Below are 12,509 nucleotides of genomic sequence, written 5' to 3' on the forward strand. Positions count from 1 at the left end.
GTGCATGTGTTGTTGGAAACACTTCTCGTCACATTGGGTTGTTTGGGGCAGCTCTGGGCTGTAGTGCTGGGGCCAGGCAGGAGTGTTCCCTGCCCACCGGGAAGATGGCTGTAAGGGACACCCCCCTTTTATTGGGAAGTTGTAGTGTTTAGCAAATTTCTGTCACTGGACTTATTGCCTTGTGTCTCAGAGCTCTCTTAGCTCTGCTCTTGTCTGGATTCAAATTGCAAGTCTTTGAGGCTTTCTGTATTGGGTTTCTTAGAGTAATTGTTTTAGAAAAAGAGAAAAAGATAAAAAAAAAAAGGGCCCTCCTTGCAGATCTAATGGGCTATTGAAATGCTAAGAGACAAGGAGATTAGGGCCATTAAGGAATAATCAAGAAAGCAGATAAACTGGCTCTTCAGACAAGAAAACTTGCCTTCTGGATTTGCATATGAGCCTGACTCTTCCTGAGCCCTGCCCTTCCCTGTTATCTGTTCACCAGAACTCCAAAAAGTCTCCGCTTTTATTTTTGGGTTTTTCTTACTGTTTTTGCTAGCCCTATCTCCTCTCTGCCAGGATGACTGCTCCTGGATTCTCCAGTGTCTGGTCTCAGTCTATCTATGTTTGGAGTTTGGATCAGACATCTGTGGTTTCAATAAGAGCTGCAACTGCAGTTCTCCCTCCTCATTTCCAGCACCAACGGCCCCTCCTCCCATGGGACTGAGCCTGGCAGGGAGGCGCTTGGGTCCCCTGGCCACGGAACTTAAAGATTTCACTGACTTCAGTTGTTCCACGCATTCAAGAGTGTTGTATGAAGTATGCCCAAAGTCAAATTGCTCTCCGGTGTCCAGTCCACGCAGTTCCTGGCATTCTACCTGCTGCCCTGGAGGAGTAACTAAAACCTACACCTCACCACTCCACCATCTTGCCCCACCTCCCTCTCCCTCATATTTGAAGGACAGTTTTGCTGGATATAGGATTCTTGGCTGGTGGTTTTTCTCTTTAAGTATCTTAAATATATCACCCCACTTCCTTCTTGCCTCCATGTTTCTATTGAGAAATCCACACATAGTCTTACCCAGCTTCCTTTGTATGTGATGGATCGCTTTTCTCTTGCTGCTTTCAGAATTCTCTCTTTATCTTTGACATTTGATCATCTAATTATTAAGTGTCTTGGCATAGGCCTATTCAGATCTATTCTGTTTGGGGTATGCTGTGCTTCTTGGATCCATAATTTTATGTGTTTCATAAGAGATGGGAAACTTTCATTGACTATTTCCTCTATTATTGCTTCTGCCCCTTTTCCCTTCTCTTCTCCTTCTGGGACACCAATGACACATACATTTCTGCATTTCATTTTGTCCTTAAGTTTCCAGAGATGTTGCTCATATTTTTCCATTCTTTTCTCTATCTGTTCTTTTGTGCATAGGCTTTCAGATGCCTTGTTCTCCAGTTCCTGAGTGTTTTCTTCTGCCTCTTTTTTTTTTTTTTTAATCATCATTTTATTGAGATATATTCACATACCACGCAGTCATACAAAACAAATTGTACTTTCGATTGTTTACAGTACCATTACATAGTTGTACATTCATCACCTAAATCAATCCCTGACACCTTCATTAGCACACACACAAAAATAACAAGAATAATAATTAGAGTGAAAAAGAGCAATTGAAGTAAAAAAGAACACTGGGTACCTTTGTCTGTTTGTTTCCTTCCCCTACTTTTCTACACATCCATCCATAAACTAGACAAAGTGGAGTTTGCTCCTTATGGCATTCCCAATCCCACTGTCACCCCTCATAAGCTACATTTTTATACAACTGTCTTCGAGATTCATGGGTTCTGGGTTGTAGTTTAATAGTTTCAGGTATCCACCACCTGCTACCCCAATTCTTTAGAACCTAAAAAAGGTTGTCTAAAGTGTGCGTAAGAGTGCCCACCAGAGTGATCTCTCGGCTCGTTTTGGAATCTCTCTGCCACTGAAGCTTATTTCATTTCCTTTCACATCCCCCTTTTGGTCAAGAAGATGTTCTCCATCCCACGATGCCGGGTCTACATTCCTCCCCGGGAGTCATATTCCACGTTGCCAGGGAGATTCACTTCCCTGGGTGTCTGATCCCACGTAGGGGGGAGGGCAGTGATTTCACCTTTCAAGTTGGCTTAGCCAGAGAGAGAGGGCCACATCTGAGCAACAAAGAGGCATTCAGGAGAAGACTCTTAGGCACAAATACAGGGAGGCCTAGCCTCTCCTTTGCAGCAACCGTCTTCCCAAGGGTAAAACTTATGGTAGAGGGCTCAACCCATCAAACCACCAGTCCCCTATGTCTGTGGTCATGTTAGCAACCATGGAGGTGGGGTAGGCGAATACCCCTGCATTCTCCACAGGCTCCTCAAGGGGGCACTACATCTTTTTTATTTTTTTTTTCCTTGTTTGTCTTTTTTCTTTTCTTTTTTTTTTTTTTTAACTTTCCCTTCTTTTTTAAATCAACTGTATGAAAAAAAAAGTTAAAAAGAAAACAAACATACAATAAAAGAACATTTCAAAGAGACCATAACAAGGGAGTAAGAAAAAGACAACTAACCTAACATAACTGCTTAACTTCCAACATGTTCCTACTTTACCCCAAGAAAGTTACATAATATAGCAATATTTCAGTGAACTTGTTCCTACTACATCCATCAGAAATTAACAGACCATAGTCATTTCTGGGCATCCCCAGAACGTTTAATAGCTTATCTGTTCTTCTTGGATTATTGTTCCCCCTTCCTTAATTGCTCTCTACTGCTAGTTCCCCTACATTCTACATTATAAACCATTTGTTTTACATTTTTCAAAGTTCACATTAGTGGTAGCATATAATATTTCTCTTTTTGTGCCTGGCTTATTTCGCTCAGCATTATGTCTTCAAGGTTCATCCATGTTGTCATATGTTTCACCAGATCGTTCCTTCTTACTGCCGCGTAGTATTCCATCGTGTGTATATACCACATTTTATTTATCCACTCATCTGTTGAAGGACATTTGGGTTGTTTCCATCTCTTGGCAATTGTGAATAATGCTGCTATGAACATTGGCGTGCAGATATCTGTTCGTGTCACTGCTTTCCGATCTTCCGGGTATATACCGAGAAGTGCAATCGCTGGATCGAATGGTAGCTCTATATCTAGTTTTCTAAGGAACTGCCAGACTGACTTCCAGAGTGGCTGAACCATTATACAGTCCCACCAACAATGAATAAGAGTTCCAATTTCTCCACATCCCCTCCAGCATTTGTAGTTTCCTGTTTGTTTAATGGCAGCCATTCTAATCGGTGTTAGATGGTATCTCATTGTGGTCTTAATTTGCATCTCTCTAATAGCTAGTGAAGCTGAACATTTTTTCATGTGTTTCTTGGCCATTTGTATTTCCTCTTCAGAGAACTGTCTTTTCATATCTTTTGCCCATTTTATAATTGGGCTGTCTGTACTATTGTCATTGAGTTGTAGGATTTCTTTGTATATGCAAGATATCAGTCTTTTGTCAGATACATGGTTTCCAAAAATTTTTTCCCATTGAGTTGGCTGCCTCTTTACCTTTTTGAGAAATTCCTTTGAGGTGCAGAAACTTCTAAGCTTGAGGAGTTCCCATTTATCTATTTTCTCTTTTGTTGCTTGTGCTTTGGGTGTAAAGTCTAGGAAGTGGCCTCCTAATACAAGGTCTTGAAGATGTTTTCCTACATTATCTTCTAGGAGTTTTATGGTACTTTCTTTTATATTGAGATCTTTGGTCCATTTTGAGTTAATTTTTGTGTAGGGGGTGAGGTAGGGGTCCTCTTTCATTCTTTTGGATATGGATATCCAACTCTCCCAGCCCCATTTGTTGAAAAGACCATTATGGCTCAGTTCGGTGACTTTGGGGGCCTTATCAAAGATCAGTCAGCCATAGATCTGAGGGTCTATCTCTGAATTCTCAATTCGATTCCATTGATCTATATGTCTATCTTTGTGCCAGTACCATGCTGTTTTGGCAACTGTGGCTTTATAATAAGCTTCAAAGTCAGGGAGTGTAAGTCCTCCCACTTCGTTTTTCTTTTTTAGAGTGTCTTTAGCAATTCGAGGCATCTTCCCTTTCCAAATAAATTTGATAACTAGCTTTTCCAAGTCTGCAAAGTAGGTTGTTGGAATTTTGATTGGGATTGCATTGAATCTGTAGATGAGTTTGGGTAGAATTGACATCTTAATGACATTTAGCCTTCCTATCCATGAACATGGAATATTTTTCCATCTTTTAAGGTCCCCTTCTATTTCTTTTAGTAGAGTTATGTAGTTTTCTTTGTATAGGTCTTTTACATCTTTGGTTAAGTTTATTCCTAGGTACTTGATTTTTTTAGTTGCTATTGAAAATGGTATCTTTTTCTTGAGTGTCTCTTCAGTTTGTTCATTTCTAGCATATAGAAACATTACTGACTTATGTGCATTAATCTTGTATCCACTACTTTGCTAAATTTGTTTATTAGCTCTAGTAGGTGTATCGTTGATTTCTCAGGGTTTTCTAGATACAAGATCATATCATCTGCAAACAATGACAGTTTTACTTCTTCTTTTCCAATTTGGATGCCTTTTATTTCTTTGTCTTGCCGGATTGCCCTGGCTAGCACTTCCAGCACAATGTTGAATAACAGTGGTGACAGCGGGCATCCTTGTCTTGTTCCTGATCTTAGAGGGAAGGCTTTCAGTCTCTCACCATTGAGTACTATGCTGGCTGTGGGTTTTTCATATATGCTCTTTATCATGTTGAGGAAGTTTCCTTCAATTCCTACCTTTTGAAGTGTTTTTATCAAAAAGGGATGTTGGATTTTGTCAAATGCTTTTTCAGCATCTATTGAGATGATCAATTGATTTTTCCCTTTTGACTTGTTAATGTGTTGTAATACATTGATTGTTTTTCTTATGTTGAACCATCCTTGCATGCCTGGAATGAACCCCACTTGGTCATGGTGTATGATTTTTTTAATGTGTCTTTGGATTCGATTTGCAAGTATTTTGTTGAGGATTTTTGCATCTATATTCATTAGGGAGATTGGCCGGTAGTTTTCCTTTTTTGTAGCATCTTTGCCTGCTTTTGGTATTAGATTGATGTTAGCTTCATAAAATGAGTTAGGTAGTGTTCCATTTTTTTCAATGTTTTGAAAGAGTTTGAGTAAGATTGGTGTCAGTTCTTTCTGGAAAGTTTGGTAGAATTCCCCTGTGAAGCCATCTGGCCCTGGGCATTTATTTGTGGGAAGATTTTTGATGACTGATTGGATCTCTTTGCTTGTGATGGGTTGGTTGAGGTCTTCTATTTCTTCTCTGGTCAGTCTAGGTTGTACATATGTTTCCAGGAAATTGTCCATTTCTTCTACATTATCCAGTTTGTTGCCATACAGTTGTTCATAATATCCTCTTATAATTTTTTTAATTTCTTCAGGATCTGCAGTTATGTCACCTTTTTCATTCATTATTTTGTTTATATGGGTCTTCTCTCTTTTTGATTTTGTCAGTCTAGCTAGGGGCTTGTCAATCTTGTTGATCTTCTCAAAGAACCAACTTTTGGTGATATTTATCCTCTCTATTGTTTTTTTGTTCTCTATGTCATTTATTTCTGCTTTAATCCTTGTTATTTCTTTTCTTCTACTTGGTTTAGGATTGGTTTGCTGTTCATTTTCTAGCTTCTTCAGTTGATCCATTAGTTCTTTGATTTTGGCTCTTTCTTCCTTTTTAATATATGCATTTAGTGCTATAAATTTCCCCCTTAGCACTGCTTTTGCTGCATCCCATAGGTTTTGGTATGTTGTGTTCTCATTTTCATTCGTCTCTATATATTTAGCAATTTCTCTTGCTATTTCTTCTTTAACCCACTGATTGTTTAGGAGTGTGTTGTTTAACCTCCAGGTATTTGTGAATTTTCTAAGTCTCTGATGGTTATTGACTTCTAATTGTATTCCATTGTGGTCAGAGAATGTGCTTTGAATAATTTCAATCTTTTTAAATTTATTGAGGCTTGTTTTATGTCCCAGCATATGATCTATTCTGGAGAAAGTTCCGTGAGCACTAGAAAAGTATGTGTATCCTGGTGATTTGGGATGTAATGTCCTGTAGATGTCTGTTAAATCTAATTCATTTATCAGATTGTTTAGGTTTTCAATTTCCTTATTGGTCTTCTGTCTGGTTGATCTATCTATAGGAGAGAGTGATGTGTTGAAGTCTCCCACAATTATTGTGGAAACATCAATTGCTTCCTTTAGTTTTGCCAGTGTTTCTCTCATGTATTTTGTGGCACCTTGATTGGGTGCAGAGACATTTATGATTGTTATTTCTTCTTGCTGAATTGCCCCTTTTATTAGTATGTAGTGGCCTTCTTTGTCTCTCAAAACATCCCTGCATTTGAAGTCTATTTTATCTGAGATTAATATTGCTACACCTGCTTTCTTTTGGCTGTAGCTTGCATGAAATATTTTTTTCCATCCTTTCACTTTCAGTTTCTTTGTGTCCCTGTGTCTAAGATGAGTCTCTTGTATGCAACATATTGATGGTTCATTTTTTTGATCCATTCTGCGAATCTATATCTTTTAATTGGGGAGTTTAATCCATTTACATTCAACGTTAAAACCGTGAAGGCATTTCTTGAATCGGCCATCTTATCCTTTGGATTATGTTTGCCATATTTTTCCCTCTCTCTATTAATATCCTTTATTGTACCCATACCGAATCTCTTTAGTACTGAACCTTTCTCCAAGTCTCTCTCTCCTGTCTTTGTTTCTCTGTCTGTAGGGCTCCCTTTAGTATCTCCAGTAGGGCAGGTCTCTTGTTAGCAAATTCTCTCAGCATTTCTTTGTCTGTGAAAAATTTAAGCTCTCCCTCAAATTTGAAGGAGAGATTTGCTGGATAAAGTATTCTTGGCTGGAAATTCCTCTCACTCAGAATTTTAAATATATCGTGCCACTGCCTTCTTGCCTCCATGGTGGCTGCTGAGTAGTCACTACTTAGTCTTATGCTGTTTCCTTTGTATGTGGTGAATTGCTTTTCTCTTGCTGCTTTCAGAACTTGCTCCTTCTCTTCTATGTTTGACAGTGTGATCAGTATATGTCTTGAAGTGGGTTTTTTTGGATTTATTCTATTTGGAGTTCGCTGAGCATTTATGATTTGTGTATTTATGTTGTTTAGAAGATTTGGGAAGTTTTCCCCAACAATTTCTTTGAATACTCTTCCTAGACCTTTACCCTTTTCTTCCCCTTCTGGGACACCAATGAGTCTTATATTCGGACGTTTCATATTATCTATCATATCCCTGAGGTCCATTTCGAGTTTTTCAATTTTTTTCCCCATTCTTTCTTTTATGCTTTCATTTTCCATTCTGTCATCTTCCAGGTCACTGATTCGTTGTTCAACTTCCTCTAGTCTTGTACTATGAGTGTCCAGAATCTTTTTAATTTGGTCAACAGTTTCTTTAATTTCCATAAGATCATCCATTTTTTTATTTAGTCTTGCAATGTCTTCTTTATGCTCTTCTAGGGTCTTCTTGATTTCCTTCATATCCCGTACTATGGTCTCATTGTTCATCTTTAGTTCTTTGAGTAGCTGCTCAAGGTGCTGTGTCTCTTCTGGTCTTTTGATTTGGGTGCTTGGGCTTGGGTTATCCATATCGTCTGGTTTTTTCATATGCTTTATAATTTTCTGTTGTTTTTGGCCTCGTGGCATTTGCTGAACTTGATAGGGTTCTTTTAGGGTTTGTAGACCTATTGAAGTCCTTATCTCTACTTTATCAGATCTACAGCTTCGTGGAGTACACTTTCTCTAACTAACCAGCAGGTGGTGTCCACGAGCCACCTGTTCTCCACAAGCCAGATCTCCCCTGCTTAGCCTTTTTGGTGAGTGGGGGAGTGAGTCTTGTGGGGCCCAATTGGTGTACCAAGCTTGCGTGTGTAGTTGGTGTTGCCTGCCCTGTATGTGGGGCGTGTTTCTGGGCAGTCGGGGAGGGGGGGTGGCCCTAACAATCAAATCTCCCTGATGATCCTAGAGTTTTAAAGCTGCTGCAATAGTCTAATCCTTCAGTTCAGTCCTGCCACAGTTTGTCTCTGCCACTGACCCACAAGTCTTTGGTATTGGCGTATGGCTCCTGAGACTTGCAAGTGGGCCCCTCTTCCAGGCCGTGCACCCCGGGTCCTCTGTTGAGGGATGACTGTGCTATGTCACAGGTGAGTGCCGTCCCCCCAGGGCAGTTCTGGGCTGCTGGGCTGTGTAGGGAGGCTCCCAGTCTGCTTAAATGATGGCTGAATGGGGCTTTGTTAATTCACACTGCTCCACCTTCCCAGCTCTGGGACATTCAGCTGAGGTTGCAGGGAAGGGTAATGTCCACGCCCAGTTTTGTGGTGTGTGCCTGTTATTTGAAGCACTTCCGTCACACTGGGTTGTCTGGGGCAGCTCTGGGCTATGGGGCTGGCGATGGGCAGGAGTGTTTCCTGTCCACCAGGATGGTGGCTGTGAGCGGACACCCCCCTTTTCTTGGGAAGTTGTGGTGTTTAGTGAATTTTCTCAGCCACTGGATTATTGCCTTTTGTCTCAGAGCTCTCTTAGTTCTGCTCTTGACTTGACGTGCCCAAATTGCAATTCTTTGAAGCTTTCTGTATTGAGCTTCTCAGAGTAATTGTTTTAGAAAAAGCAAAAAGGATTTAAAAAAAAAAAAAAAAAAAAACAAAAACAAAAACAAAAAAAAAAAATGGCCCTCCTCAGAGATCTAATGGGTTATTGAAATGCTAATAGACAAAGCAACCAGGGCCATTAAGGAAAGGTGCACAGGGCAGAGAGATCAGCTTTGCTTCGGGATTTGCATATGCGCCTCAAGGCCTGAGCTCCGCCCTTCCCCTTTCTGTGTTCACCAGAACTCTAAAAATCCTCTGCTTTTATTTTGGAGTTTTTCGTGTTGTTTTTTTTCTATGCCTGTCTCCTCTCTGCTGGGCTGGCTGCTCTCAGAGTCTCTGGTGTCTGGTCTCAGTCTATCTATGGTTGGAGTTTGAATCAGTAGAATGAGTTTTCGATAAGAGCAGCCACTGCAGTTCTCCCTTCTCCTTCCCGGAGCTGACAGCCCCTCCTCCCCCGGGACTGAGCCTGGCAGGGAGGGGCGCGGGTCCCCTGGCCGCAAAAACTTACAGATTTCACTGATCTCAGCAGTTCCACGTTTTCATGAGTGTTGTATGAAGTATGCCCAAAGTCAGATTGCTCTGTGGTGTCCAGTCCACGCAGTTCCTGGCTTTTTACCTACTTTCCTGGAGGAGTAACTAAAACTTACAGCTCACCAGTCTGTCATCTTGCCCCGCCTCCCCTCTTCTGCCTCTTGAGATCTGCTATTGTATGTTTCCATTGTGTCTTTCATCTCTTATGTTGTGCCTTTAATCTCCATAGAGTCTGCCAGCTGTTTTTTCGAACTTCGATTTCTACATTATGTATGCCCAGTGTTTTCATTATATGCTTCATCTCTTTTGCCATATCTTCCCTAAACTTTTTGAATTGATTTAGTATTAGTTGTTTAAATTCCTGTGTCTTAGCTGAAGTGTAAATCTGTTCCTTTGACTGGGCCATATCTGCATTTTTCTTAGTGTAGGTTGTAGTTTTCTATTGTCTAGGCATCTGGTTTCCTTGTTTACCCCAATCAGGTTTTCCCAGAACAGAATGGGCTCAGGTCTTGGAAGGAGGGAATAGTATCCGGTTTCCCTGAGGGTGTCTTAGAAGATTGGTATACCTGTGAGACCTCAAGTCACTGTGGTTTTCTGCCTAGCAGGTGACACCTGTCAGCCTGTAGCTCCAGACTGGTGCAAGGAGGTATGGCCCACGGCTGTTTTTCCCCAGGCTTTCAGGTCTGGTTCTGAATGGAAGGTGGATAGCAGAGCTGGGTCCCACCTCTCTCCTCTTAGGGAAGATAAAACCCCTAGGGAGAAGTAATTTACATTTGAATAGTCTCTTTGCTTGTGCTGTCTCCAACCTTGTCTGGGTCAGAGCACTGGGAGCTGAAAATGGCTGAGGCTTTCTCCACTGAGCCAAAAAAGGGACAGAAATCCCCCTTCAGGGCCAGTCCCTCTGGCTCTCTGAGGTCAGTCATCACCAAAAGCCTCTTTCTTGTTGTTGGGGATTCGTAGCTTGTATTGTGCAGTCCATGTTTGTTAATTAAAACTCCAGTTGGAGCTCAGCTGAGCTATATTCGCTTGCTCCGAAAGTGCTGCTCTCTAGCACCATGAGGCTATGCAGTTTGGGCCATGAGGGGAGGGGGCTCCTGGCTTGAATCCACAGTTTTTACTTACAGATATTATGCTGCGATCTCGGGCATTTCTCCCAATTCAGGTTGGTGTATGATGAGTGGACAATCACGTTTGTCTCCCTGCAGTTATTCCAGATTATTTAGTAGTTGTTCCTGGTTGTTTATTAGTTGTTCCAGGGGGACAAACTAGCTTCCACTCCTGTCTATACTGCCATCTTCTTCCCTACCCTCATTTCTTTATTTTTAATTAAAAAAAACTGTATTTACTTAGAAGCATTAAGAATGCCAATAAAACAGCTGCAACATTTTTTTTGCACTTAAAGAGTGATATTCAGTTAACAGAATGACAATTATTTAAATAAGCTGCATCAGAAACAACTGAAGATGAAAAAAACTATCATCCCCATATATAATTCATTTGTGCTGTGCACCAACAAGAACCTGCTTTAAATTTCCATGCCAGTTACAACCACCATACTGTACCAGGCAAGGTTAGTGGCTATTGTAAAGAGCACTAGGACAGGGCTATCTAAAGACACATTTGGTAGTTTGTTAACTATACAAACAAAGACACTGTAGAGTTTAAAAACAAATATGTCACAGCCTTACATTTCAATTTTTTTCTTTAGAAGGAGTGAGTTGCATACAGGGGGGTTAAATGCTTTATAGACAAGAAAAAAACTGCACCAGAACTGACTTCATCATAATCATCATCATCATCTTCATCGTTGTCTTCTTCATTTTCTTCTTCCCCATCATCTTCCTCATCTTCTTCGTCTTCCTCCTCCTCCTTTTTCTTGCTTTTCTTAGCCTTGACAACTTCCTTTATTGCCACATCAGGCTTTTCTTTAGCCTGGTATGCAGCAATAACCTTTCTGTATTTCTCCTTTAGCTTAGCTGTCTTCTTTTCATAAGGCTGCTTGTTATCATTCCATGTCTCTCTCAGTTTCTTTGCAATATCACCAGTGGATAGGCCAGGATGTTCGCCTTTGATTTTTGGGTGATATGCAGAACAAAATAAGAAAAAGGCCAGAGGAGGCCTCTTGGGTGCATGAGGATCCTTGAACTTCTTTTTTGTTTCCTCTTTAGGATGGATATAGGTTTTCATTTCTCTTTTATAATGGGCCTTGTCCACCTTGGCCATGTCTTCAAATTTTCCTTTCTCTTTAGCAGATACGTAGACCTAATTTCTTTATGAAGCAGTGTCAATGTCATTTTATGAGACAGCATGTGTGATGAAATATATATTGGTGCTGTTAACTTTAGAAAGCACCATATGCCACACCCTCTATTTTATAGATGAGAAAACAGTCTTAAAGAGGATGAATAACTTGTTTGAGATGATACAAGTAGTAAATGGGATGCCAAGACAGAAATCTGCTGATTTCCAGAATCCATTCTTTTACATAATCACTATGCTATATTCCTCCCCTAAATTCTTTTCAGTTTTAATTAATGAATACAGAAATTGTACCAGAGATTTCCTGGAGGTGGGGTGTGGGGTGAGGAGGTGATGTGCTGTGAGATCGCAATCATTTTAATGTCCAAATTACAGGGGCTCAAGCCTCCAATAATTCAAGTCCTTGACTTCACTCTTTCCCCAGAAACGTATCCCTTTCCCTCCCACTATTTCTATCATTCCTAGAGGGGACACACCTACAGACCTATCCGTACTCCAGGCCACTATGTAACAGCTGCCATGTTTTGTTTCCTCTGCCAAAGTTTCCCTACCAGTGGTGTGTCTTCTGAGCATATCAGGGGCCTTGACGATTTGCTGAGTCCTCTCACTTAAGAGCCACTGAGCATCAGAGAGGTGCTGGTTTGCACAGAGTTAGGAACAATGATCCTTGTCCCAACTCTGGGCCATATTTTATCACCTGGACCAAGAAGCAGCACTGAATTTCCCAGAGAGTGACAGGTCCCCAGGAAAACTGTCCCTTCAATGTTGTCCCTGCATCATCTGCATTTTCTGTCATTGACTAATGAAAGAAAGCACAATTCACCCCACCTCACCCCCCCAACCGCAGTTATACTGGACAAGCAATAATTCAGCCTTGGTCTCAAACTCACTCCTTTAAAGTTTAGAAACATTTATCTTTTCATGTTCCACAAAATATGGCAATAACATCTACAGGAAGAAGCACAGCTCAATTATATAAGAAATTACATACCAAACATAGCCTCCGACTCCTAGGGCTAATCATGGATCTTCAGATTATTGGTGACCTCACAGTTTTTGCCAAAAACAATGAATGGA

General features: G+C 40.8%; 1 protein-coding gene across 1 annotated transcript in view; it reads right to left on the reverse strand.

Annotated features, from left to right (window-relative positions):
• Nucleotides 1-12,228, reverse strand: part of LOC119543740 (high mobility group protein B1-like) — a 35,959-nt gene extending 23,731 nt beyond the window's left edge. The window contains exons 1-2 of the mRNA XM_037848642.1: nt 12,130-12,228; nt 10,950-11,435 (exon numbers count right to left, since the gene is read on the reverse strand). Of these exons, the coding sequence (XP_037704570.1) occupies nt 10,950-11,435; nt 12,130-12,228 (585 nt within the window). The remainder of the gene's footprint in view (nt 1-10,949; nt 11,436-12,129) is intronic.
• Between the last annotated feature and the right edge of the window lie 281 nt (nt 12,229-12,509).

The sequence above is a fragment of the Choloepus didactylus genome, chromosome 9 (assembly GCF_015220235.1).
Source record: "Choloepus didactylus isolate mChoDid1 chromosome 9, mChoDid1.pri, whole genome shotgun sequence".
Taxonomy (NCBI): domain Eukaryota; kingdom Metazoa; phylum Chordata; class Mammalia; order Pilosa; family Megalonychidae; genus Choloepus; species Choloepus didactylus.